The following is a 27590-nucleotide window of genomic DNA, read 5'->3' as shown; positions in this document are numbered from 1 at the left end:
AAGATCCTTTAATTACTCCTAAAGATATGTGGAAGAGATATCTGATTGAGATTCTTAAAATCCCTGAGCAAGCATTGCCTCTTGTCTCAAGAGTATATTATATTCCACCATTTAAAAAGGGCCCTCCTGATCAAAAGAGGATTCAGGGTCTTACAACTGTAGACCTCAGTTGGATCTTACCAACAGATTACTAGTTAATGCACAATCAGTGACCAAGAAATTCCCTATAATCACAGACATGTTATATGATGTTAAACCTAATTTTATATCAATAACAGAATCTTGGCTAAAAAAAATCAGATACAGTGCTAAAAAACCAGATAGTGAACAAAAACTACGACGTTTTCTCAATCCCTAGACTAAATAAAAGAGGTGGCGGATTAATACTAATCATTGAAAAGAAATTTAACTGTAAATTGCTCCCAGTCACAACTCCAGCAAATCATGAAATTACCTTTTTTCATACTAACCATTTTCAAATTTGCCTGATCTACTGCCCACCTAGTCTCCTCGAATTAAACATCTCTCCACTAATCAAATTCTTTACAACTCATCTAAACCAACCATCATATTAGGTGATTTTAACCTTCATATGGACGTTCGTCCCCTATCAAATACACGCCAAATGCTAATTGACATAATGACTGCACTAGGATTCAAACTAAGTACAGACAAACCAACACACAAAGCAGGACACTCATTAGACCTGACATTCATTAACAGTAACTTCCTAGAAAACATAAAAACAGACTATACTCAAATCCCATGGTCAGACCACTTCCTCATTCAATCTACGATTAGCATTCAGGTCCAATAGAGAAGCAAAGAAATGAACCAGTTGAATTTAAGCACCGTCCACCCTACAACACAGAAATACTAAAAGACAAATTACAGGAAGAATTAACAAATTTCAGTTACACAAATAGCTGCACTGCAACAACCGCATGGGTAAATAAGAGCCAAAACAAATAAATCCCTGGCATAACGAACAAATAAAAGAAGTGAAGCGTAACCTCAGAAAGAAGGAAAAAGAATGGAAAAGAAATAAAACATCCGAGAATTTAACAAAATACAGAAAACATCTGGCCTATTACAAAAAAGTAATTCTAGATACCAAAAAAAAAAATTTCAGCTCTAAAATAGAAAAGTTTGCAAATAATTCTAGAACACTGTTCAAAATTGTCAAAGATCTCACCAGCGACATAACAAATAATCCTCAGAACTTACAGGAGAATCGTTGCAACGAAGTTGCACAGTTCTTTAAAGATAAAATTGAAAATTTAAGAACAAAAATCCCAAAAACAACTAAACAAGAGATTAAGATGCATACAAGGGACGTTAAACAATGGTCTGCATTTGATGAGATATCAAATATAGAAGTCGAGAACATGTTAAAGAAGTTAAATCCTGCTCCTCATACAATTGACACCATATCCATAATGGAGTTAAAAAAAATAGTCAATATAGCAGCACCAACACTAACTAAAATCATTAACCTTTCCTTAGAAGAAGGATCAATGCCCGATATCCTGAAAGGGGCCATTATTAAACCAATCATTAAGAAAAAGAACTTCAACCCCCAAAATCTGAACAACTATAGACCGATATCTAATTTACCTCTAATAGCAAAACGAATAGAAAAAACAGTCCAAAAACAACTATCAGAACATCTTGAAAGAAATAGCATACTATATCCTGCACAACACGGATTCTGCAAACATTAGAGCACTGAAACATTACTGCTATCACTATCTGACAATATATTAAGATGTTTTGACACAGGAACACACTACATTCTGGTTCTATTAGACCTTTCCTCAGCATTCAAACCAGTGAACCATGAAATACTGATCAATAGACTGAAAGAAATAGGGCTGCAGAACAACACAATAACTTGGTTCAAGTCATATTTAAGCAACAGATTTTTCCAAGTACAAATCAAAAACTCAATATCAGAAAAAGTAAAGTTACAAACAGGAGTGCCACAGGAATCAGCCCTGTCTGCAACACTTTATAATATTTACCTTCTCCCAGTATGCCACCTACTTGCAGGTCTTGGAATCATACATTACATATATGCAGATGACATACAACTATTGTTACCCATTGACAATACAATTGAAGAAACAATAAAGTTGGCCAATATGTACCTAGACATAATCAAACAGCTACTAAACCAAATGGAGCTAGTGATAAACATTGAAAAAAACAGAATTCCTACACCTCGAACGAAAAAATATAAACCCAATTCAATCACTAATAACAATTAAAAATAATCACAGTGGAATTAGCGGTGAAAGTGCGCAATCTAGGTGTAATAATAGACCCTGAACTAAACCTGAAACAACACATAGCACTGAAAGTAAAGGAAGGTTACGCTAAATTAATGGTTCTCAGAAAGTTGAAACCTTTACTAACCCTGGCAAATTTCCGAACAGTTTTGCAAGCACTAATATTCACAAGCACTGGTTATTGTAACGCTCTTACCACAAGTGACCATTAGACCGCTCCAAATATTGCAAAATTCTGCCGCCAGAATATTGACAGGAAAAAAGAAAAGAGACCACATTACAGGAACACTTGCAGAACTACACTGGTTACCTATAAAACAAAGAGTACAATATAAAGCACTGTGTATAATACATAAATTAATCCATGATGAAAAAGCAGAATGGCTAATCACAGCACTACATGTACATATACCACACAGAAATCTGAGATCAGCTAATAAGGGGCTTTTAACTGTTCCTTCCATTAAATCAGCATGACTCACACAGGTAAGAGAGCGAGCGCTGTCACTGGCAGGACCCGTACTGTGGAACTCAATGCCACTCGAAATTAGACTACAGAGAAGCTTTAAACTATTCAAAGTAAGTCTAAAAACCTGGCTTTTTAAACAGGCTTTTTATAAGGAGAATGAAGAGAACAAGTAAGCACCAAGCAATCAGTTTTAAATTTTATTTATTTATTTATTTATTTGTATTTTTCTATACCGGCATTCACGGAGTTCGTATCATGTCGGTTTACATAAAACAAGGGGTGAGAAATACATTATAACGTAAATAACTAATAACATAAGAGTATACATTAAAAGTAAAACAAGTGCATGGAAGAAGAAGTTACAATAAAACGAGGGTCATTCTAACTGGGATTAGAGTTAGAGGAAAGATAAAAAGTTTAACAAGAAGTAAAACATTGTAGTGATTGGTAGATAGTGACTTTTTTTTTTTTCTTTCCTACCTCCAAATACATAGTAGAGTGTTAACTTTATATAGGAACTGTAAAGAAGATTTTCAACTTACATATAAGCAAAATCAACACACAGTTTTTATATTAAAAGAACATGTTACCGTTAACTGATGGCACATCTATAATATGTTATCTGTACTAATCGACTATTAATACTATTTGTGCCTTTTTGTAAACCGTTGTGATGGTAAATTAAGTTAACGACGGTATAGAAAAGATTTTAAATAAATAAATAAATAAATAAATATTGGAAACTACTCAGAAGGAATCGATTACGTCAGCTACACTTATTCTATATTTTCTCCTGGAATCTGAATGGATATTAAGGATGTTTTTTCATCTTCGTTTAGAAACCTTTTTGGATCTTAGTTTGTGCCTACTCAAGAAAGAGGAGGCAGTTTTTGCTGCTTAAGTTTCCCTGCAAATGTATTATTAAATACCTGAATGCTTCATATCGTTTCTTTCTACCTTCACAACTTTCCTCTTTCTTGAGTGATAAAGTACCAGCTGTCTTTTCTTCTCCTATTGCTCCCAATTGAGCGCAAGGTTCTAGCAGTTTAAGGCAGATTTTATAAATCTATGCGCAAACAAAAGTACACTGGATTTCAATAGATATGCATGTAGCTGCGCATATCTGTTAAAATCCGGGATAGGCGCGCGCAAGGCTGCCCAAAATCGGCAGCTTGCGCTCGCCGAGCCATGCAGCCTGACTCCATTCCCTCCACCACCCCCCCCACCCCCATCTAACGCCCCCTACCTTTGTTGCACAAGTTACGCCTGCCGAGCCGGCCGCCGGCGCGCCATGGTCCGGTCCGGGGGCTGGTGCGGAGGCCGTGACAAGCCCCCCCCCAGGAAAGCCCCGGGACTTACACGCGTCCCGGGGCTTTGCGCGTGCTGGCAGCCTATGCAAGATAGGCTCGGAGCGCAGGGGGGGGTTTGGGGTAGGTTTTCAGGGGTTACGCGTGTAACCCTTTGAAAATCTACCCTTTAGTCTGTTAATATTGACTTTGCTCCCTATGTTTGCTAGATCTTTTCCTGTAAAGATTGGAAGAAATGTTCCTGTTCTTGTGGATTCAGATTATAAAAGATCCTTATTATTATAAGATCCTTATTATTCTTGTTCTTTCTTTTCTTTACAATGTTTCCTTTTGATTTAAGAACATAAGAAATTGCCATGCTGGGTCAGACCAAGGGTCCATCAAGCCCAGCATCCTGTATCCAACAGAGGCCAAACCAGGCCACAAGAACCTGGCATTTACCCAAACACTAAGAAGATCCTGTTGTGAACGGCCTCGAAAGGCCTTGCATTCTGTTGAGAACGGGGTGTTTAGTGTGCCCCTGGGCCTCAGCTTGGGCCCAGGCCTTCAGGGCCGAGCCAAGGGTTGACGGTGGCTCCGCATGGCTGACGGTCTTACCCTCTGCCAGGCCAGCAAGCTCCCAAGGCCAACATCCGAGGATGTTGGAAGTTGAATGGTCCTCCGACCATTATGAGCCCTTTCAGACCTGCTGCGAACAGCATGGAGCAGCAGGCCTGGCCTGAGGTTGAGGGCAGACGGCCTTGACACGAAGACATGACAATGATTGATGTAACAGCATCTAGACGAAGACACTGGGTTGATGCGACGGCATCCTTGGACGAAGACACATGGCTGATGCAACGGCATCCATGACGAAGAACTTGACATCCAAATAGGCAAACACACAAGGCATGGACATTGGCACTGTCTCTTAGGGCGCCCTACTCAAGCCACCCGCGAGACTGAGTCGCGGACCACCCTGTCCCACTGCATGCTCTACGCAGCCCTTGCAGGCTGGTCACGGACCATGAGGAGAACGGGACAGCGCAGGAAAGATCCAGGACATGACGGCTCGAGAGCGCAGGACACCAGTCCACCTGCAGGCTACTCCAACCCGGGAAAGACGTCGTCCAAGGGAGTCCGGCCCACAGGACCAGAAGGCTCAGGAGCGTAGAAGACGAGACACAGGAACACACATCGGGACGTGGAGGAACATAGCGGGACATCACAACATGGACCGGGACCTCAGGCGGAACACCAAGACATGAAGACGTGGTAGAAGACAGACGAGACGAGGAGCTCCACGAAGACAGAAGACCTTACAAGGCTCTGGCAGGCCGGAGCCTCCAGAGGAAAGTCACCACGATGCAAGGCCAAGACAGACTGACGAAGCAGCCCTTTATAGGGCTAGAGCAGGAAGTAGTCACAGAGGTGGGGCCAGCACATTTCCGGTGCCTGGCCCTTTAAATCTTGAAGAGAGGCGCGCGCCGGCGCCTAAGGAGAGGAAACGGGCTGTGCAGGACCATGGCCAGCGGCCTGCACAGCGTCTGTGTGTCAGACGCTGGCAGGGCCTGAGGAGCAGGCCCTGATGTCGGCAGCGGCTCCAGCCGCTGCGGGGAGCCCCGGAGGCGGCTCCAGCCGCCGGATGGCACCGGGGCTTGCGGCCTAGTGCCGCAAAGATGGAAGGCAGCGTCGGGAGCGGTCCCAGCCCCGAGGGAGTAGCCGGAAGGCCGCGGCTCCACCATGGAGCCTATGGAGATCCGGGGCGGCCTCCGGGCCGCGAAGACAGTAACAGACCGCGGCTCCAGCTGCGTGATGAAGGCCCGACGGCGGCATCCGTGCTGCGTCGGGAAGAACAGCACGGCATGGGGTAAGTGAGCCTGCTCGCGGGGAAGCCCGCGGGCAGCGTTCATAACAGATCCCATGCTACTGATGCAATTAATAGCAGTGGCTATTCCCTAAGTAAACTTTAGCCGTTAATGGACTTCTCCTCCAAGAACTTATCCAAACCTTTTTTGAATCCATCTACACTAACTGCACTAACCCCATCCTCTGGCAACAAATTCCAGAGCTTTATTGTGCGTTGAGTGAAAAAGAATTTTCTCCGATTAGTCTTAAATGTGCTACTTGCTAACTTCATGGAATGCCCCCCTAGTCCTATTATTCGAAAGTGTATTTCCTTGTCTCTTTGATTGCTGTTCAAGAGATTTCTTGAAATGTATTTAGAAAATGTATAAATAAAAAAATAATAGAAAAAAAAGTCGAAAGGACTATACCTCCAATAATGCCTAAAACCTTTCACATCTCTGCTGTCATCTGGCCTCCGGTAGAGCCTGTGCCATGACCTAGGACTTCCATGGAAACGTTGGGAAGACGAATGGGAAGCCGGCCAGGATGGGGATCTGTACCGAGGTTCCTCCCTTAGGCCGCCAGTCCTCCGAACGCTGGGCTCGCGAGTAGGTGCTGAGGCATGTTTTGCACAGCCGGCCAGGGTTAGAGCACCTGTTTCCAGTACCGGGATAGGAAGACGTGGCGGGACAACTTCAGGCAAGAGAACCACTTGGTTCTTGATCGTGTCAGCTGCGGGCTGCGGCTTCTTGACGTTAAGCGCACCTGAACTGCCGATGCGTGTCGTGTGTCCGTCCCCGTCCCCCCCCCCCCCCCCCCCCCCGCTTCATAGAATTAAACGGATTCTGTTTTCCTTTCAGAGTCTTTCCTCCCCCCCCCTCCCTTTCCCAGACCTTTTTGCACCCGTGGCCCAGATGCCCTACCTCCTCCCTGTCGGCTTCTAGTTCCCCTCTGGTCAGAGACGCCAGCGGGCGGGAGGGCCATAGGATCAGGACCTGAAGGTTCCGGCCCAATGGGCAGCCTCAATGTCAGGGGCGCCTAGAACCTCCGTAGTGCACTGTGCTGGGGTCTGCCGAGCCACAGCCGAGGAGTTGGACCTCAGGGACATCTCTGTCAAATGTTGGCAGCACTTCTGCTTCAAATAAGCGTAAAACCTGTTTTGGATCGGCCGAACTCTAAATTTATTTATTCTATTTTATATATATATATATATATATATATATATATATATTTTATTTTATTTTTTTTAATTATAGGAGCAAGAATGATGCAATATAGGGAGGACTCGGAAAACAGAATGGTGTAGGAAGACGAGGCAAAATTAGCAGGCAGCTAAATTAAATCAAGCCTGCTGCCTAGACAAAGTCGAAAAAATTTTTTTTTTAATTTAATTTAGAAATTTGAAATGGGAAAGTGCTGCTTTAGCACTACTCACCCGAATAATCTCAGCGGGGCTCGAACCCCGAGCGGCGCGATCGTGTGATTTCAGCGAGCACAACATCGGGCCAAGGAGGAAGAGGCCGAACAAAGGCAGACGGCAGGCTTTAAATTCCCCGCCAGCTGTCCCCCCCCTCCCCCGCCATTGACGTCGTCGTGCTGCTCCCCCGGACCAATCAAGTGCCCCGGCGTCGGGGCGCGTTAATATGACATCACCACACCCGATGCTGGAACGGCGTCAACGAGCAGCACGGCCGCACAGGAAGGCTCTCCTCCCCGGGGCACCAGCCCTACATGATGCTGGCGCCATCATTGTGGATAGGTAAGTCCAGCGTGGTTGGGGCGGCTGCCCGCACAGGTGCATTGAGCATGTGGTTATTAGCAGCACCCACACATCTGTGCTGGGGACCACCCATTTCCATCACTAAAGATGTAATTCCTTCTCTACTGTTTGAAGATCTGTATCATGTTTCCCCTTTCTCTTCTCTCTTACAGGGTGCATATATATCAGGGTCCTTCAGTCTCGTCATATGGCTTTCTGTACAGTCCCCACACCAATTTGCTTGCCTTTCTCTTGACCGCTTCAATTCTGTCCTTTTGGAGATGAAATCTCTAGAACTGAACACAGTATTCCAGGTGAGGCCTAGGCAGAGTTTTGCATTTGGGGTAAGACAATCCAAAGGAGTTGGTACGTTGGGTGGGATGAAAGACCGATGTGCACGAACTGGGAGCGAGATCCCGGGGTGATAGTGTCTGCTGATCTGAAGGTGACCCAGGCAGTGGCTAAGACCTGAGGGAACCTGGGCTGCTTCGAAGAGGCACAACCAGCAGGAAAAGGGAGACAAGAATGCCACAGTACAAATCCTTGGATTCTTGGCATTGATTCGCAGCCACTTCTGGAGCTGTCCAAGGTCACTTCTCATTCTCTGTTCTCTTTCAGGCATCTCTACTTTGTGGCAGATCTTAGTGTCAATGGCAAAAAAAGACAAAGGTTAACTTCTAATCCCTCTGAAATATTGCACAAAGATAGCAAACAGAAGAGGAGCTCCATTTATTCCCTCTTCTTTCTCCAGAATATTGGTCCTGTAAAAGGAATTGGACTCGTGTGGCAATTGGAACGGCACTGTGGCTTTGCAGTGGTGGTTTCTGTCTTACAAGCCTCCTCCTGTCTTTCTGTTTGGACACATGGCTGCATTACTATGTAAATCGGGTCAGTGATTCAGCTCCAGTCTTGCCCCTGGGCTTTAGTTGCTCTGCAGATTAAGGAGGATTCGATTATGGGGGAGATTCCCCGCCGTGTCCATTGATAATTGACTCGTGCAGCCAGTGAGTCCCAGCTGTCAACTCCTAAGAAGCTGTTGAAATTTTAAGGGGAGCGCAGCTGTCCGCCCATGCTACGATTAAAATTTAATTTGGGTAACGCAGAATCCTTGAATGACCCTTTGCGGCCTGCCATTAAAGGCAATTTTCACCAGGCAGCTTCTGAGCCTGCCAGCAATCACATTAGAGTGAAGTAACTTGCGTAGAGTTGTTTTTCACAATTTTTATCTTTTACAAGCCCATACGAAAGACTATTCATATTTGAATTCTGCATAAGCATTGTTTCCAATAACCTTGGCTTTGGGGTTGCTTAATTCAGTAACTGACTAAAAGAACCAGGTAAAGGCAGAGCTGCTTGTGCTTTCTCGCTGTGTGGATTCTTATTAATGCCAGAAAACTCTCAATTGAAAATGAAGTTCTGTTAAAAAAAAAAAAAACCAAACAAACAAAACCCATGAAGCTGAATATATCTGTATGTCCCTCTCTTTCTGTTTAGTTATAAGCGGGCCTGATTTACTAAGGCTTTGCCTCATTCTATGCCTGGGCGAGAGGGGGAAGGAGCTGGCCTGGTTTTCGTGTTGTGCCCCCAGCGCGTGGGTATAGATGTTTTCGATAAAGAAAGCTAACGTCGTCGTGAAACAGTGCAACGGAGGAGGCCTGCCGCTTTAGTGCTTGTAAGACGACAAAGCGCGGTGCCCGGACTCTTGCAGAAGAAGTCAGTCCTGTCTGCGGGAAAGAAAAGTTCCAGGTCTGCATGGCTTTCTCAGAAAGGATGAGGAGGAGAAGCTGTGGGGGACTGCAGCATCGCTTTCCATCCTGCGCTGGTTATTGGCTGGCTGGCTTTTTTTTTTTCCTGTTTCTGGTATCAGAATGAGCCCTGTCCCTTGTATTCGGTGTCACAATGAGACAGATGGGAGAAGGCGTGGATCCAGCCAAGCCCGCACTAACCTTTTTTTTTTTTTTTTTCCGTAAGCTGGGAAGCTCTGGAGCGGAGCAGACAGAAACCCCGGGAACAGGCGCCACAGTAGCAGCGGCAGTGGCCACCAGTGGTACCCAGCAGCCGGAGCCCAGCGGAGCATCGGTGGGAGCCCGACGAAGCAGCAGGTACAGCCTTGTCCGGGCATCGCCCATGCACTGTGCAGCCCAATCTCAGCCGCCTGCTGCTCCTGCTCATTCATACGCAGCAAAGCAGGCCAGCCCAACGCTAGAAGGAGAGCTTAGTTTCCGTTTGCATGTTGGTGCGTTTATCTCTGAGGTTCTGCAGGTCCTCCCGGGGCTTTCTCGGAAGATCCCCGCTCCTGGTGTTCACCGGGTTTATTCTGTCGCTTCTGAACACGTGGGAGAGCTCTAGAAATCTGCATGTATTGTGCTCAGCAGCCACTTTATGTGTCTTAGTAATTCATTGTAGTCTATGCTGGTTTTGCCATGCAGCTTCCTGCTGCTCCTTGTGGGCTCCTAACTCAATCAGGACCAGCCCCTGGCAGTTTTATTCACAATTACTGGGGGGGGTCTCCCCATTTTCTAAGCCACCTAGCCCACCCATCTCAGAGAACGGGGAAGAGGGTGTAACCCATACTGTTTATGTTGGGAAAAAAAAAGATGCATATGTGTGGCATTTATAATCTAGAGTTTTCTCTATCAAATCAGATACTTGTACAATCTCTCTGGTGCCATCTCTAGTCTGCAAGGGGAGATCTTTCTGTGGGGTCCTACCATCCGTGATCTTTCGATGATGTATCTCTAGCTGATGTTGAGTGCCCGGGTTGGTGGAATAGCATTGGTCCCCCAAAAGATGAGCTGACAAAGAGAGCAGGCTCTGGAAAGTAGCCACAGATGTATTGAATTGGGGTTATTTTGCCTTCCCCTGGGTTATCATGTAGCAAGCAGGAGCTGTTAGACAATGAGTAATGACCCTCAGGCCTTTCAGTCTAAATCAACTGTGATACTGTTAAGATTTAAAACTTTTCTTCGGCAGTAATGGAGTGAAAAGCTTTTGAAGAGTATTTTTCAAAGACAGGGTTAGGGTGCTAGGATCCTTATATTTGGAGGAATCTTGAATGCTTTTCTCCATATTTTCCCCAGTCTTGTAACTCAGTGCTGCCCAAGGCACCTCTGTCCCTTCCTCCTTTGGGAAGCCTGAGGGGATTGGGCAGCAAACAAAGGGCCTTGTGCTTTACAGACACCCAGGTCTCTGACGGTTTCAGGTCTGCGAGCAGTACTAGCTGACAGGCTCTCAGAATGTTTGGTGTCAGACAAGTACAGTGATGTCCTGGAAGGGAGCTCCGGCAGTTCCTTGCTAAATTATTTGATCATAACAGGGTCTCTCACCCAGTCCAACAGAGCTGCTGAGAATCACTTGCTAAAAAATAAATGAAGTGGTGAAAGCCCCTTTGATAAGAAATGGACAGCACACCACTAAATCAAAAAACGCACTGCCCGTCACAATTTGGAGTCTGCCCTTCCCCAAGGATCATCCCTTAGCTTGACTTCCTCCTGAGAAAATCAAATCTGATGTAATTTCAGAACCATGCACAGGACATAGCAAAGCAGGAGCTGCCTCGTTTTTCACCCCACCCTCCCCCTTTCCATTACTGAGGTTATTAGATAGGGATGGGATTCAGGCCCCAGGTTGATCCCTGTAGAAGATTAATGGGTTCAGAATGCAGTGACATCTTGACTGATTGATTTGCTTGCATTCATTAGTCCTACAAGGAATATAAGATGATCACGTGAGGGAAGTAAATTACAGTTGCATGGCAATAATAAGTTGAACCAGAAGGAAACTGAAGGATTGAGGTAATGTTAAGGCAAAGGCCTTTTTGAAAGTATGCCAAAATTTCTGTGATGGGGACACTTGATGACCTTTACACCAACAGGCCCTGCTGTCCAGCAGGCATGATTAGTTTTCGGGATCAATGCTAGTTTCAAAAAAAAAATGTTCATCAGTCAAAGGGCTTCACAGTCTGGGCTCCAGGGCAGCCGAGCTGGTGATTCTGTGGCCGGCAGCCCGGGTGATAGAATTACAGGCAGAGTAGAAAGTGATAAACCCTCACATACGGAGAAAAATGAAGTCCTGCTGGATGCTTTTCTGTAGGTGTTATTTTACTGTTGATGTCCCTGTTTTTTCCCCAGAGATGGCTAACAGAGGACCAAGCTATGGCTTAAGTCGCGAGGTACAGGAAAAAATTGAACAGAAATATGACCTGGAATTGGAAGCCAAGCTAGTTGCCTGGATAAAGGCGCAGTGCAATTGTGACAAAGGACCTGTGCAGCCTGGAAGTGCATATTTTCAGGAATGGTTAATGGATGGAACCGTAAGTATTCTGAATTGTGCTAAATTTATGGGTATCATGTCAGAAGCAAAAACAAAAAAAACCTTTGCCAAGGAAGTACCCTACTGGTGGCCATTTTCAGTCCTTGAGGCTGCAAAGAAAGTATGGGCGGTGCCTTGAGTCCTTTTCCAGCTGTGCACTGGCGGAGTTAGACTCTTCCATCTGACTTTAAGGTATGTGGTGCTCTTGAATTCTGCGGTTCACGCCAACTTGCTGAAAAGAAATTCCGTGGATGTTACCCACCTAACAATATTTGTCTTCTGCCTGTGAACAGTAACCTAGAGTAAAACTCCTTCATATGAGGTAAAAATTGCACCCTTTTGTGATGGTCTTGATGTTCTGAATGGTATGCATCACATTTGTAATAGAAGGGAGACATGTGAAACTTTCTCTCCTCAGCTCCGCATAGAGTACATCCTATGCCTGGTGCAGAATCTGCAAGAGACAGGATAGCTGAGGGAGTTACTAAGTTGTACATTTAAAACTAATAAGAGAAAATATTTTTTTATTCAATGCGTAATTAAGCTCTAGAATTCGTTGCCAGAGGATGTGATGAAAGCTGTTAGTTTAGCTGTGTTTAAAAAAAATGTTTGGACAAGTTCCTCATAATAAAACTTTTTTAAATATATCCGAAGCAAGAAACCTGTGAGGGAGTCGGTTGGACCATTAGATGACCAAGGGGTTAAAGGGGCTCTTAGGGAAGATAAGGCCATTGCAGACAGACTAAATGAATTCTTTGCTTCTGTGTTTACTAATGAGGATGTTGGGGAGATACCAGTTCCTGAGATGGTTTTCAGGGGTGATGAGTCAGACGAACTGAACAAAATCACTGTGAACCTGGAAGATGTAGTAGGCCAGATTGACAAACTAGTGGCAAATCACCTGGACCAGATGGCATGCATTCTAGGGTACTGAAGGATCTCAAAAATGAAATTTCTGATCTATTAATTAAAATTTGTAACCTATCATTAAAATCATCCATTGTACCTGAAGACTGGAGGGTCGCCAATATAACCCCAATATTTAAAAAAGGCTCCAGGGGTGATCCGGGTAACTATAGACCAGTAAGCCTGACTTCAGTGCCAGGAAAAATAGTGGAAACTATTCTCAAGATCAGAATCGTAGAGCATATAGAAAGACATGGTTTAATGGAACACAGTCAACGTGGATTTACCCAAGGGAAGTCTTGCCTAACAAATCTGCTTCATTTTTTTGAAGGGGTTAATAAACATGTGGATAAAGGTGAACCGGTAGATGTCGTGTATTTGGATTTTCAGAAGACATTTGACAAAGTCCCTCATGAGAGGCTTCTAAGAAAACTAAAAAGTCACGGGATAGGAGGCGATATCCTTTCGTGGATAACAAACTGGTTAAAAGACAGGAAACAGAGAGTAGGATTAAATGGTCAATTTTCTTAGTGGAAAAGGGTAAACAGTGGAGTGCCTCAGGGATCTGTACTTGGACCAGTGCTTTTCAATATATATATATATATGAATGATCTGGAAAGGAATACGATGGTGAGGTTAACAAATTTGCGGATGATACAAAATTATTCAGAGTAGTTAAATCACAAGAGGATTGTGATACATTATGTTAAAGCTTCCTCTGTGCTTATGGCCAGGGACACAAGAACACTTAGACTCAGTAAAAGTATAATGTATTTTTTATTAGTCAATATAAGTGTTCTCTGGAGATGCTGGGTACTGGGTGCCCTTCGTCTTACAATCTGACCAGCATCTCATCGTATACAGAAAGTGATCCTTGTTTTATAGATAACATTCAAATACAGGGTAGAAGGTTCTAGAGACTTGCATGACTGCCCAAAGGATCATTTACATAAGTTGTGATGTCAACTGCATGATCCAATCATCGCTAACTATCCTGATTGGCTTCCCAGGATGTGTAGCCCATTTCCCATGACTTTCTTTGTTCTGGTTAAACTCTTACTGGTCAAGACAATCAACACGTCTGTAACTGTGTGGATTACAAACTCCTGAGAATAGTGCCTGAAGCTCCCCTGTGGTGACTCTATGAATAGACATCACCTGTCTGGTGCCAGCTTGCCTCCACAGATATCCAGGGACATTCTGTAAGTCACTCAGAGTCCATTCAGCCCAGGCAGGCCAAAGACACGCAGAGGGTTCTGGGGATTTCCTTCTCCATTTTGGTCTTCTGTGTTCAGGCATACTTCTCATTTACAGGAGGACCTTGCAAGACTGGAAGATTGGGCATCCAAATGGCAGATGAAATTTAATATGGACAAGTACAAGGTGTTGCATATAGGGAAAAATACCCTTGCTGTAGATACACGATGTTAGGTTCCATATTAGGAACTACCACCCAGGAAAAAGATCTAGGCATCATAGTGGATAATACTTTAAAATCGTCGGCTCAGTGTGCTGCAGCAGTCAAAAAGGCAAACAGAATGTTAGGAATTATTAGGAAGGGAATGGTTAATAAAACGGAAAATGTCATCATGCCTCTATATCACTCCATGGTGAGATCGCACCTTGAATACTGCATACAATTCTGGTTGCCACATCTCAAAAAAGATATAGTTGCGATGGAGAAGGTACAGAGAAGGGCAACCAAAATGATAAAGGGGATGGAACAGCTCCCCTATGAGGAAAGGCTGAAGAGGTTAGGGCTGTTCAGCTTGGAGAAGAGACGGCTGAGGGGGGATATGATAGAGGTCTTTAAGATCATGAGAGGTCTTGAACGAATAGATGTGAATCGGTTATTTACACTTTCGAATAACAGAAGGACTAGGGGGCATTCCATGAAGTTAGCAAGTAACACATTTAAGACTAATCGGAGAAAATTCTTTTTCACTCAACGAACAATAAAGCTCTGGAATTTGTTGCCAGAGGATGTGGTTAGTGCAGTTAGTGTAGCTGGGTTCAAAAAAGGTTTCGATAAGTTCTTGGAGAAGAAGTCCATTAACTGCTATTAATCAAGTTTACTTAGGGAATAGCCACTGCTATTAATTGCATCAGTAGCATGGGATCTTCTTAGTGTTTGGGTAATTGCCAGGTTCTTGTGGCCTGGTTTGGCCTCTGTTGGAAACAGGATGCTGGGCTTGATGGCCCTTGGTCTGTCCCAGCATGGCAATTTCTTATGTTCTTATGTTCATTATTAAGATGGACTTGGGGAAATCCACTTCTTATCCCTGGGATAAACAGCATGGAATCTATCAACCTTTTGGGATCCTGTTAGGTTCTTGTGACTTGGATTGTCCACTGTTGGAAACAGGATACTGGGCTTGGTGGACCTTTGGTCTGACCCAGTTTGGCAATTTTATGTTCTTATGTATAAGGGCAAGCAGCTTAGTAGATGGAACTGGTAGCAAGTGGGAGAGACGTTGTTTCTGGCTTCTATCACCTAGTTGGGGCACTTAGGATCTTCTTTGACAAGTCTTGGTAACCTTGAATGCCAACAGGTTTTACAAGTAGGAAAGAGGAGCTAAGAGACAGAACCCTCAACATCATCTCCTGGTGATTGCATTTTGAACGGAAAGCGACATGGAAGAAAGGGAGAGGGGTGGACAGTTGTCAGTGTTGTGAAACAGCACAAACATCCCTATTTTTTCTTGTGAATTTGTATATTTTATAATTGCGGCCCTGCACAATCGACATTGGAGAGGATGAGGGGTGATTGCTCTATGCTGGTATTTGTCTTCCCTATGGAAACAGGACAGTTAGCTCTGCTGTACAAAGCGTTCTCCTAATATTTCTGAGGCTGACCATTGCTAGATCCTGGCCTGGTCTCGATTTGAGGAAAGCTGTCTTTACTCTGTGCTTGATTCCTTGGCGTGGGCCTACCACTTATCTTAATGATTACAAAGAGCGCCTTATAACTGAAGTTTCTTTTCCTGAAAATTTTCTTTGTGCTGAAAACCTCCTGGGCTTTGGCCCATGTTCTGTTATCCAGAAGTACATCTATTATCTGAAAAATGGCTCTGCGTAGACGTTGTACCCAATGCCTAGGCTTCCTCTTACCTTGCATGTAAGCCAGTTGTTTGCTGATGCAGCCGGGGCTGATGTAGTGTTGCTCTGCACCTCTCCTGTTTCAGGCAGCAATGAAACTGTCGGAAAAGGGACCGCAAAATCTTTAGGCACGGAAATTGCTGCTAGTGTAGTCAGCAAATATCATCCAAGAACATGCATGCTCCAGAGAAAAGTGTTGTAAAAACGAAGACCAGCAGCGAAAAGGCAGAAGCATTTACTACCTAATCAACAGGAAGTGGAAGTACTTAAAAAAAACAAAAAACTTGACTATGGAGTAAGCGTTGCTAAACTCCAGCAAGATTATTGCGTTGGGTGCATGATACTCTGTGATTTAAGGGCACAGAAACACAAGATCCGAGTGGAGATGGCTTAAATAAAAAGGATAGTTCAGGCCTCAGAATTCTTACCTGGACAATATTTTGTGTGAATGGGACTGCTTATGTCATAGTGAGGCCATGCCTATATCTGGGCCTAAGTTAACAAAGGAAACCAAAGTTTTTTTTCTTCATATAGAAATGTAGATTGAAAGGGAATGTGACAATCCTACTTGTTGGCAATGGTTTGATAACCATTTTGCCTTTGAAGTTGGTATCAAGGATTGGTCCTGGATTCAAGCCCAAGAAGCAGTGGCAGGACAGGTAGAGTAATGACAAGAAATGGGTGTTTGTATATTAAGGTTTATCAGGTGCATTATCTAACACTAAGATTATCTTCCTTACACAGTGGTAGAGTCTTGATTGCATATGACAAAGGACCTACCCTTAAATCGGCTTGCAAAGAGCATCTTGCTAGCCAATAAAACTTGGGTTTAGCACCTTATTTGCAGCTTCTTCAGCATCTAAGTTTTCTAATAAGTAATTTCTTTTGCTCTCAGAAAAAGCCCAGGATGCTGGGCTTGATGGACTCTTGGTCTGACCTAGCATGGCAATTTCTTAAAGAACCCTAGTCTGTCTTCTCTCTGAGATCAGAAATAAACATTTTTGGTTAGTGTTGTCCAAGGTTACTAACTTGTATTTGTCCAGCATCTCACCAATGACCTCTGAACCATTGCTCTGGCTTGGGTCTAGCTGCACTGCATTGTGGGATACTGACAATTAACTCCCATTGATTTATTCTGAGGCAGATGAAGAGACACTAGCTGTGTTACTATAGAGGTTGGTCAGCAAGTGTGTGTATGTGTAAAACGTGCACTAGGCTGCTCTTTATGACTGGTAAGATGCTCAAGTGGTTATAAAGCTATCCATGTGATATCTCAGACATTCGATCTGAGATATCACACCGGTTTACATTCAGGTACTGTAGGTATTTCCCTATCCCCAGAGAGTTTACAATCTAAGTTTGTACCTGAGGCAATGGAGGGTAAAGTGACTTGCCCAAGGTCACAAGGAGCAACTGCGGGACTCGAACCCTGGTCTCTTTGTTCATAGCCCCCTGCTCTAACCACTAGGTTATTCCTCCTCCCTTTAATGGAGCAGATGCATTCAGATGGGGTATAATCTGTAATAACTGGAAATTTGAGAGGACCAAAGGTAACTTCTTTTGCCCATAAATTACTAAGCTGAATTGCTTATAACTGATTTCAGGTCTCAGCTTTATTTGTATCATTTTTACTTTATTACCACCCTTTAATTCTCTAGTAAAATCATTTACAAGTGTTTAAATAATGAGCCAGTGGGAAGGATTTCTCCTGTTGAGAAGTGTGATACTTATTGTAGAACACAAGCTCTAGATACCTAGCCTTTTATCAGAAAATGGAATATTTCCACCTGCCCAGTAGTGGACGGATCCTACAGGCGTTCTCTGACTATGGCTGCCTGCTGGCTGAGATCCAAAATTTAGATCCTGGTTTTATGTCACGTTAAACTCCATTTTCTAAAAGCATCATTGCCCCCGGGGCAGGCACTACAAAATAATTGCCCTGGCTCTCCTTTACTGATCTTGCCTTCAGCTTGGGGGATAACTCAGTTGTCTGTAACGGAGCCCACTGTCATAAATACTGATAGCTCAGCACCCACAGTTAGTCGAGTACTATAAAAATAGGGAGTTTTAAAGTTAATATAAAACCATATGGTTTAAAAATAGACCACTGAACACGAGAATTGGTTACTCATACACCCAGCAGTGCAGAAGGCGCAGAGCTACTGCAGAGAATCACAGGATAAGAATTCAGTTATTTGTCATTTGATTCCCCACTTTTCTGTAACCCCTTAATAAAAGAGGTTACAAAACATACTAAGTAAAACACAAAATACGAGTACAAACAATCAATCATATAAAATAACACAATTTTTCATTTCATATCTGGACCCTGAATTCAGTCCCGCTCCCCAGCCCTGTCCGTACGTAAAAATCAACATTGTCCTTTGGTTTAAGGATCATTTAGTGCAGGACATTTTTTGACAGAGTTTTTATAATGGAGTGGGCTTGGTGTTTGTTTGCTAGGATGGAGGAAATGAGTGTTCTTGTTCTGTAACAGTTTGGCGGCTGCGATGGGTAACCATGAAATCCCCCGTCTTGGGGTGTCCTAAACCGCCTCTCTGGGTTCCTTTGCAGTTGCTTTGCCAGTTGATGAATAGTTTGTACCCTGAAGGTAAAGCTCCCATCCCGAAGGTCTCCAGCTCAAAGATGGCCTTCAGGCAGATGGAACACATCTCCCAGTTCTTGCAGGCTGCCGAGGAGTATGGAATAAGAGCCACGGATATTTTTCAGACAGTGGATTTATGGGAAGGTAACCAAAAAAAAAAAAAAAAGTAATATGTAATAATATCAGCAAAACGCTTCTGCAGCCATAACTTAAAATAAAAAATGAGTAGTCACTGTCAGGCTGAAATTTATAAGCCCTGCTGAGGGCAAGGATGCATTACGGAGAGAGAGAAATGGTTTCACCTCTAGCAATAATAGTATGTATCTCTGTTAGGACTCAGATCTTTGCTGTACAGCTCAGCTCCTTGTGAACCTTTTCCCTGCCGCCATTCTGACGCTTTTTATTTTGATATTGCTCCTTGAGATTATTGTTTGAAGTCAAAAGTTGTTTGTTTGCTGCCTCATTCAATTTTAAGCTGTGGATTTTCAGGAAAGAACATGGCAGCAGTTCAGCGAACACTCATGGCCTTAGGAAGCTTAGCTGTCACCAAGAATGATGGGCTGTATAGAGGAGACCCTAGCTGGTTCTTCAGGTAAGGCTTTTGTAGCAAGCCAAAAATTGTTTCATCTAATGATCTTGCTGAAAATCTGCATGGAGGAGATTTATCTGCTTCTAAAGATGGCATCCGATTCTGTGTCTTTGTCATTAATGTTGGGACTGGGTATGTTGACAATGGCGGGGGGAGGGGGGGGGAGGAGAAGCAGATGGGGAGTTGCTCCTCCAGATCAGGGCTGCTATTGTTGTATAGTGCTACCAGATCTACACAGTGCTGACCTAGGACACAGACCCTGCTGCTTGGAATGCACAATCTAGTTGAGATAGACACGACACAAAGATAAAAAAAAAAACCCAAAACAAATACGTGTGTTAAAACAGTAAGGGCATATTTGGGAAGAACTAAACCAGGTAAGTTGTTGTTGGGTATAATAGAGGACAGACCATTTAAATTGTGAGAAACTTAATGGCATGAAGCTTCTCTATATAAGAACAATACAGTGGAATGGGTGGGTGGGTGTGGAGTATGGAGGGTGGGAATATAAAATCTGAGAATTTTTAGATTTGGCCATTAATTCCTACAAATAAATGTAAGGATTTCGTAGAAACATGCAAGTATATAACCATTAAGTCGCTTTCATTTTCACTTCCGTCCATGTGGCTGAGCAGGGGTAGGCCTTCCTCCTTAGATCCCTAGTTAGGAAACTGGACAGCAGCATTACAGGGTCCCTTTTACTGCAATGAACAGTTTGGAAAGTTTCACATTATGTTAGAAAACCAGTTTGCCCTTGAAAAATGTTTTGTTTTGTTTTGTTTTTTTTTAGCAAATAATTTACATCTCTGCATTTCTCCCCAAACTCATAGGCGCATATTATCAGTAAGCCCTTGATTTTGTCGTCTTGAAAGTATGAGCTCATATTCTCTAGGAAGGTATCATTTCCACTCACTCCCTTTGCTGCTTTTCTTCATTTAATTTTATTTTTTGTGGGCTAAGGCCCTTGCTTTCCACCAAGTGAAATGTGATTAGGAGAATCCCACATTATATAAAATTGTTTTTTTTTTGGTTTGAATAGCCAGAATTCTTTTCTAGGACTGGCAGACGCACCATCAGCAGACAAATAAAATAGCAGGCTCTTATCATTCAGGAAAATAATTTCTTGTCTTTTGCTGTTTAAATCAAAGCATACTCTTGAGATTTGCTTAGCTCTGAAAGCACTGTTTGAGTTAAACGTACGTTTCCATTGGGGTTGGAGGAGTTTGCGTCTGTAACACGAATCCAAGATGCCATCTTGTTGTGTGCGGGTATTTGTGGTCCTTGGGACGTTGCCAGTGACTTTGCGTTCTTTGCATTGGCACAGGAAAGCTCAGGAGAACCGGAGGGCGTTCTCGGCCGAGCAGCTTCGCCATGGACAGAGCGTAATAGGTCTTCAGATGGGCAGCAACAAAGGAGCCACCCAGTCTGGGATGACTGGTTACGGAATGCCAAGGCAGATCATGTAATGCCCCCCCGAGTATCCTCCGCAGAACAACGCAGGCATTCCTTTCCCATCCCTGCATTTCTAAACCACCTTTCAGAGTTGTCCATTTCTTAATTGTTTGACGGGGTACAGGTGGGATTTTTTCTTTGCCAAATTATTCCTCCAACAGAATATGGCTGTTTTGCCAGATTCCCTTCCATACTACTTATTGTTTAGTTCTGAACTATGCAAGGACAGTATTATTTTTTATGGATTATTTAATATATACTTAATCTATTTACTCATCCCACAGTGTTGTGTCTTGCAAACCGCATTCCTTAAAGATTCAGGAAAATGAAAAATCCTATTGTCCAAGTAATAAAGCCAGAATTATAAAGGACTTCATGAAATGTGCTTCTTCTTTTAAATAGATTAGTTGTATAGTATTTTTATTTATGGTACAGGTTAATATCTTCATAAGTTGGATGCTGCAGCGTTTACGCATTACCAGCTGATGTGATCTGCCCTTTCTCAGTGAGATCCTGTCATGCCTTAGGTTTGTGTATTTGCAGGACTCTGTGTGTGAAACAGCAATGACTACTGAGATACCTCCTCTGGAGTATCGACGGCTGGAGGTTGCATGCCTGCATCTGAAGTGCTTTTCTACTTTTGCCCAATTGAGAATGACCTTGCCCTTATCAGGCTGACGGCATTTTTCAGTGGAGTAGATATCAGGCCCATGGTTTACCCCAGGGGCAGTTCTACAATGAGGCAGGGTGAGGCAGCCACTTCAGGCGTTAAAATTTAGAGGCGACAAAATTTGCCCCCCCCCCCCCCCCAACTCCTCTAGCGGCTGCCTCAAGCTGCTGCTGCCAAAACAACAAAGGACCCGTGGGCTGCCGGTAGACCCCATTCTGCCAGGCAGCGAAGAAAAGATGATCTCAGCGGCCGCCGGTGGAACTCAACCTGCCGATGGGCGAAAAATAAGCAAAGGCCTTGTTGGGCCACCGGAGGAGCTCAACCTGACCAACAGCAAAGCAAAGGAAAGGCCCAGCGGCCACCGGTGGAACCTAACCTGGCAGCTGAAGAACAAGAAAAGGCCTCATGTCATGTGCCGCCAGCAGAGCCCAAGCTGCTGCTGGCTGAAAAACAACAAATGACCCACGGGCCTCCGATGGAGCTCAACTAGCCGGTGGCAGAGAAACAATGAAGGACCCGCCCAGCAGCAACGTAGGAAAGGACCTGCCGGTGGCCGAAAAAGAGAATGGGCTTAGCAGCAGCAGAAGAAAATATGAGGCTACAGCTGACTGCTGAACTCATCTGCCAACAGCCGTGACAGCATTTTAGTGAGGTAGAGGGAGTTGGGTATGTGTTTAAAGAGCATGTGTGTATATGAATGTGTGTGTAAAAGCAAATGTGTGCATTTGTGAAAGTATTTGCGTGTGTGTGTATGAGCAAGTGAGAGCATGTGTGTGTGAGAGAATCTGTGTGCATGAGTGAGAATATTTTATTTTTTTATTTAAAAAATTTTCTGTACCGTCGTTAAGTTAGATAACCATCACAATGGTTTACAGAAGGGCACGATAAAGAGAAATATGGGTGGTATAGATTACAAATTACTCATGTGCCATCATAGTACGGTAACAATGTAAAATAATAAACTAGGTGTGTAAATTAAACCTGATTGTTAGGAACAAATTAGGCAGTTTGATTTTAACATTAATATGCTTATGTAGGTAGAATAAACGTGTGTGAGAGAGAGAGAGTGAAAAGAAAGTTCCCCCTTCCTGCCACACATCCTGCTCTCCCACTAATCCACAGAAATCCCAGGATGGCTAGAATTCAAAAGTTCCCACCTATGGAGTTTTTTATTCTTACTAGGTTTAATTATTGAATACTATTTCATCTGTCTGCTTTTTGGAAACATTTCATTAATGTTTTGAAAAAATGTTTTAATTTTATTTATTTATTTAAGGTTTTTTTATACCGGCATTCATGAAAAAATTCACATCATGTCTGTTTACATAAAAAACAGGGGTGCGATGAATACAACAACGAACATAAATAAACGTGATGAAGAGATGCAGTTACAATTAACAAGGGCTGTTGAACTGGGGTGGAGGAATTAAAGAGAGATAGAAGAGGTTAATAATATACAAATATACAATATGTACAGTGTACAATATATACAGCTACTGAGTCGAGTGATATGAGATTTGAATTATTTTGATATTTTGATATGAGATTGAATTATTGGCTGTTATGCTATTCATCAGCTGTTTTGAAATATTTTTTCTGTTTATTAGTATGCTTTAACTCTGGCGGCCCCTTAGTGCGCTCCTTGGAGCGTCCCAGAGCAAGAGCCATTACCCACCCTTATCCATCCATCCAGCGATCACACATCCACCCATCCAGTCTCCAGCAGCACTCATCCAGTCTCCAGCGGCACTCATCCAGTCCCCAGAGGCACTCAACCAGCAGCACTCATCCAATCTCCTGCAGCACTCATCCAGCAGCACTCATCCAGTCTCCAGCAGCACTCATCCAGTCCCCAGAGGCACTCAACCAGCAGCACTCATCCAGTCTCCTGCAGCACTCATCCAGTCTCCTGCAGCACTCATCCAGCAGCACTCATCCAGTCTCCTGCAGCACTCATCCAGTCTCCAGAGGCACTCATCCAGTCTCCAGAGGCACTCATCCAGCAGCACTCATCCAGTCTCCTGCAGCACTCATCCAGTCTCCAGAGGCACTCATCCAGCAGCACTCATCCAGTCCCCAGAGGCACTCATCCAGCAGCACTCATCCAGTCTCCTGCGGCACGCATCCAGTCTCCTGCGGCACGCATCCAGTCTCCAGAGGCACGCATCCAATCTCTAGCAGCACTCATCCAGGCTACAGAAGCACACATCCAGTCTCTAGCAGCACATCCAAGCTCCGGTAGCACTCATCCAGCACCGATCCAACCTGAACAATAATGTACTACCGACCACGCACCTACAAATCACTCATCCCAATCATGATTTCCCCCACTACACAGTTACTAGGCCTCACCCTATTCACCATAATCCTATTCAACGCCCAATCTCTCACCAACAAAACTCTTATACTCAACGACATACTGCAGGACACAACCCCAGACGTTTGCGCCATAACAGAAACATGGCTCAAATCCACGGACATCACACTCATTAACCAATTACCAACGCAGACTTACGATTTCTTCTCCATCCCAAGACAAAAAAAAAGAGGAGGGGGTATCTTCCTAGCTGCAAAAAAATCATTAAGGTTCTCACACCACCCCATCAGTACAGTAACTAAACTAGAACTAGGATTGTTCAAATCAGAACAACTCCAAATCCTGCTAGTCTACGCCCCGCCAGGCTTACTAGAGTCAGACTCCTCTCCTATCATCGAAACCATAACTCTGCATCTCAATCTTGACTCCCCTGCTATAATCCTGGGTGACTTCAATTTACATGTTGACAAAGTTCCCCTCTCTACAAACTGTGAAGCCCTCCTCACCGCACTGTCAGCGATGGGATTCAGACAACAAATCAATAAACCCACCCACAAAGCAGGCCACACGCTCGATCTACTCTTTACAAACACTGGTATTTCTCTTACAAAACAACCAAATTGCAAAAAAGTCCCATGGTCAGATCATTCTCTAATCTCCACCAGTTTTTCCTTACCTCGATCAGACTCCAAACTCAACTCAAGACCCTCTTTCCTATACAGAAAACCTTGCAACTCGGAACATCTAAGTAAAGCTCTAACCTCGGATCTACCACTCATTGAAGTATCTACCCCTAACGCTGCCCTCCAATCCTGGTCCAAAATAACAAAATCTATAGCAAACACTCTCTGCCCACTGACAACCAAAACAAGGTCTGCTAATACATCCAAACGTCAACCCTGGTATAATGATGAACTACGAAAACTCAAACAATTACTTCGGCAAAAAGAAAGAAAATGGCGCAAAGCCCCTTCACCAGCCTCACTCTCTGATTACAAACGATCACTCCATCTTTACAAAAGTACCACGTTGAAAATCAAAAGAGACTACTATGCCCGAAAGGTTCATCATCTCAGCTTTGACTCAAAAGCTCTATTCGCCTTCGTTTCCAGCCTCACTAAACCTATCACTCCAGATATACCACCCGAACAAGCCCAGACTAAAGCAGACGAATTGGCTCTTCATTTTAACAAAAAAATATCGGATCTCCTTAATCAGCTGATTCCAAACACTACGTCTCCAGATAACACATATCTTCCCCAAAATAAAGACATCCAGCTTAATGCCTTTGAACCCATCACAATCACAGAGATACAAAATGTATTAAAAAGAATGAAACCGTCATCACACCCATTTGATCAAATCCCTACCAAAATGCTTCTTCTTATCCCGGACACAATAGCAAAAACCCTAGCAGATATTATAAACTGCTCCTTATCACATGGCATCTACCCAGATGACCTAAAAACTGCCTCAATCAAGCCACTGCTAAAAAAACCAAATCTAAATGCATGTGATCCCAACAACTTCCGCCCTATTTCCAACCTACCATTTATAGCTAAAATCATGGAAAAACTGGTAAACACCCAACTATCCAACTACCTAGAGGACCACAGTATTCTGTCCCCAAACCAATATGGTTTTCGCAAAGCCGCAAGCACCGAAACGCTACTAATTTCACTCATGGACTACCTACTCTCTGGTATTGATAAAGGCCAAGCATATTTTCTAATCCTCCTTGACTTCTCGGCGGCCTTTGACACCGTCAACCACGCCCTTCTTCTAAAACAGCTGGCAAACATTGGTTTAACAGGTGCCACACTAAACTGGTTCAAAACATTTCTAGAAAACAGAGGATACAGAGTCAAAATTCATAATAAAGAATCCCAATACCACCCTTCTAATAGAGGAGTGCCGCAAGGATCATCACTTTCACCCACCCTTTTCAATGTCTACCTGCTACCACTCTGCCAACTACTAACAAAATTAAGCCTGAAACATTTCCTTTTTGCAGACGACGTACAGATCGTAATCCCTATAAAAGAATCAATCTCAAAAACAATGGAATACTGGGACAGTTGCCTATTAGAAATTAAACTTCTCCTCAACAGTCTAAACCTTGTACTCAATGCTTCGAAAACAGAATTCCTGCTCATATCACCGGAAAACAATAACACACTTCCTAAACCACCCACACTCCTTCAAACAACCCACGTAAGAGACTTAGGAGCCATCCTAGACAATCGTCTCAACCTCAAAACATTCATTAACCAAACCTCCAAAGATTGCTTCTACAAATTACATATCCTGAAAAGAATAAAACCGCTGTTTCACACTCAGGACTTCAGAACAATCTTGCAAGCAATAATCTTTTCCAAACTAGATTATTGCAACTCATTACTATTAGGCCTCCCAGCTTCTTACACCAAACCTTTACAAATGGTTCAGAACTCTGCAGCCAGAGTCCTTACAAATTCCAGGAAAATTGACCACATTTCACCTATTCTCAAAAACCTCCATTGGCTTCCGATCCACTATAGAATCATGTACAAAACCATTAACATCATATACAAAACTATCAACCAACACACGCAACTTGACCTACAAATACCACTTAAAAAATTCACCTCCGCCAGGCCTATTAGGGAACACTACAAAGAGTCACTCCAAATTCCAAAGGCCAAAACCTACCAACATAAATCCTTGAGTCTCAGAGCCTTCTCATCAGCAGGTCCAGCTCTCTGGAACTCGATCCCACCTGATTTGAGACAAGAGCCATGCTCTTTAACATTTAGGAAAAGACTAAAAACTTGGCTTTTCAAAAAAGCATTTCCAAGCCTTGAATAAAACCTCCTCTCACTAGCACTAACTCGTATGCAATAATGGAATGTAAACACGAATCAACCAACTCGTATGCAATAATGGAATGTAAACACGAATCAACCAACCTCAAACCCTCTCTCACTAATTCCTGCTGAATATTTATCATACTATTACCATTCACAACTGTCATATTTATTCATTTGATTACCTATGTACCGTTTCATAGTCTTATTTTTTCACTTGCTATTCTAATGTATCAATAGGCTGAAATGTAAATATTGTGCTGTTCAATTTCTCCCCTTCCATCCCAAGTTTATTTTCCTTGTTTTTTGTAACTTTCCCTCTCCCTTTTTCTGATTCACTGTATTTAAAGTTCAAGGTTCTTATTGAAAATATTGTTTTTTACGTTACGTTATGCTTTACACTCCTTGTTATTTGTAAACCGGGTTGATGTGATGCCTATCATGAAACTCGGTATAACAAAAACAATCAATAAATAAATAAATAAATATTTCTTGATTTTATTGTTTTGAGGAATGGCATTTCTGTTTTTCCAATGTTGCACTGCATATAAAAGTTGCAGGAGAGCCGGCGAGCGCCCGCTCTCCCGATGCGCGCACAGGCCAGTGTCCTGGGCGAGCGATTCAGTATCTGCCTATATGCAAATTAGGGCCCACGGTAAAAGGAGACTCTAGGGACACTGTCGGCGGGTTTGACAGCCGGTGCTCAATTTTACCGGCGTTGGTTCTCGAACCCGCTGACAGCTATGGGTATGGAAAACAGACGCCGGCAAAATTGAGCATCCGTCTTCCAACCCGCGAGCAGATTTTTAAATTTTTTTTATTTTTGGGGCCTCCAACTTAATATCGCTATGATATTAAGTCGGAGGGTGTACAGAAAAGCAGTTTTTTCTGCTTTTCTGTACACTTTCCCAGTGCCGGCTGAAATTAAAATGTGCGGCTTCGCTGCACATTTTAATTTCTGTATCTCGCAGGAATGACTAATAGGCCCATCAATATGCATTTGCATATTGCGGGTGCTATTAGTTTCGGGGGTTTGGCCGCGCGTTTTCCACGCGCTATTACCCCTTACTGTATAAGGGGTAAAAATAGCGCGTGGAAAAACGCGCGGCCAGACGGGGGCTAACAGTGCGCTCAGCCTGAGC

The 27590-nt window shown here is 43.5% G+C and overlaps 1 protein-coding gene across 1 annotated transcript; it reads left to right on the top strand.

Annotated features, from left to right (window-relative positions):
• Positions 1–9637: 9637 nt before the first annotated feature.
• Positions 9638–20910, top strand: TAGLN3 (transgelin 3). The gene is made up of 5 exons (XM_029578792.1): positions 9638–9755; positions 11784–11965; positions 18544–18718; positions 19064–19166; positions 20488–20910. The coding sequence occupies exons 2-5, from the start codon at positions 11786–11788 to the stop codon at positions 20627–20629; spliced, it is 600 nt and encodes a 199-aa protein (XP_029434652.1). The 5' UTR covers positions 9638–9755; positions 11784–11785; the 3' UTR covers positions 20630–20910.
• Positions 20911–27590: the final 6680 nt, after the last annotated feature.

This window comes from Rhinatrema bivittatum, chromosome 15 (genome assembly GCF_901001135.1).
Source record: "Rhinatrema bivittatum chromosome 15, aRhiBiv1.1, whole genome shotgun sequence".
Classification (NCBI taxonomy): Eukaryota; Metazoa; Chordata; class Amphibia; order Gymnophiona; family Rhinatrematidae; genus Rhinatrema; species Rhinatrema bivittatum.
The sequence above is the reverse complement of the archived record's forward strand: the minus strand, read 5'-3'. Positions and strand labels throughout refer to the sequence as shown.

Excerpts from the sequence above, each read along its gene's own strand:
- TAGLN3 (XM_029578792.1), top strand. The coding sequence starts at position 11,786 with ATGGCTAACAGAGGACCAAGCTATGGCTTAAGTCGCGAGGTACAGGAA. Across the intron at positions 11,966-18,543 it reads AATGGTTAATGGATGGAACC|TTGCTTTGCCAGTTGATGAA; the intron begins GTAAGTATTCTG and ends GTTCCTTTGCAG. Across the intron at positions 19,167-20,487 it reads GACCCTAGCTGGTTCTTCAG|GAAAGCTCAGGAGAACCGGA; the intron begins GTAAGGCTTTTG and ends GCATTGGCACAG.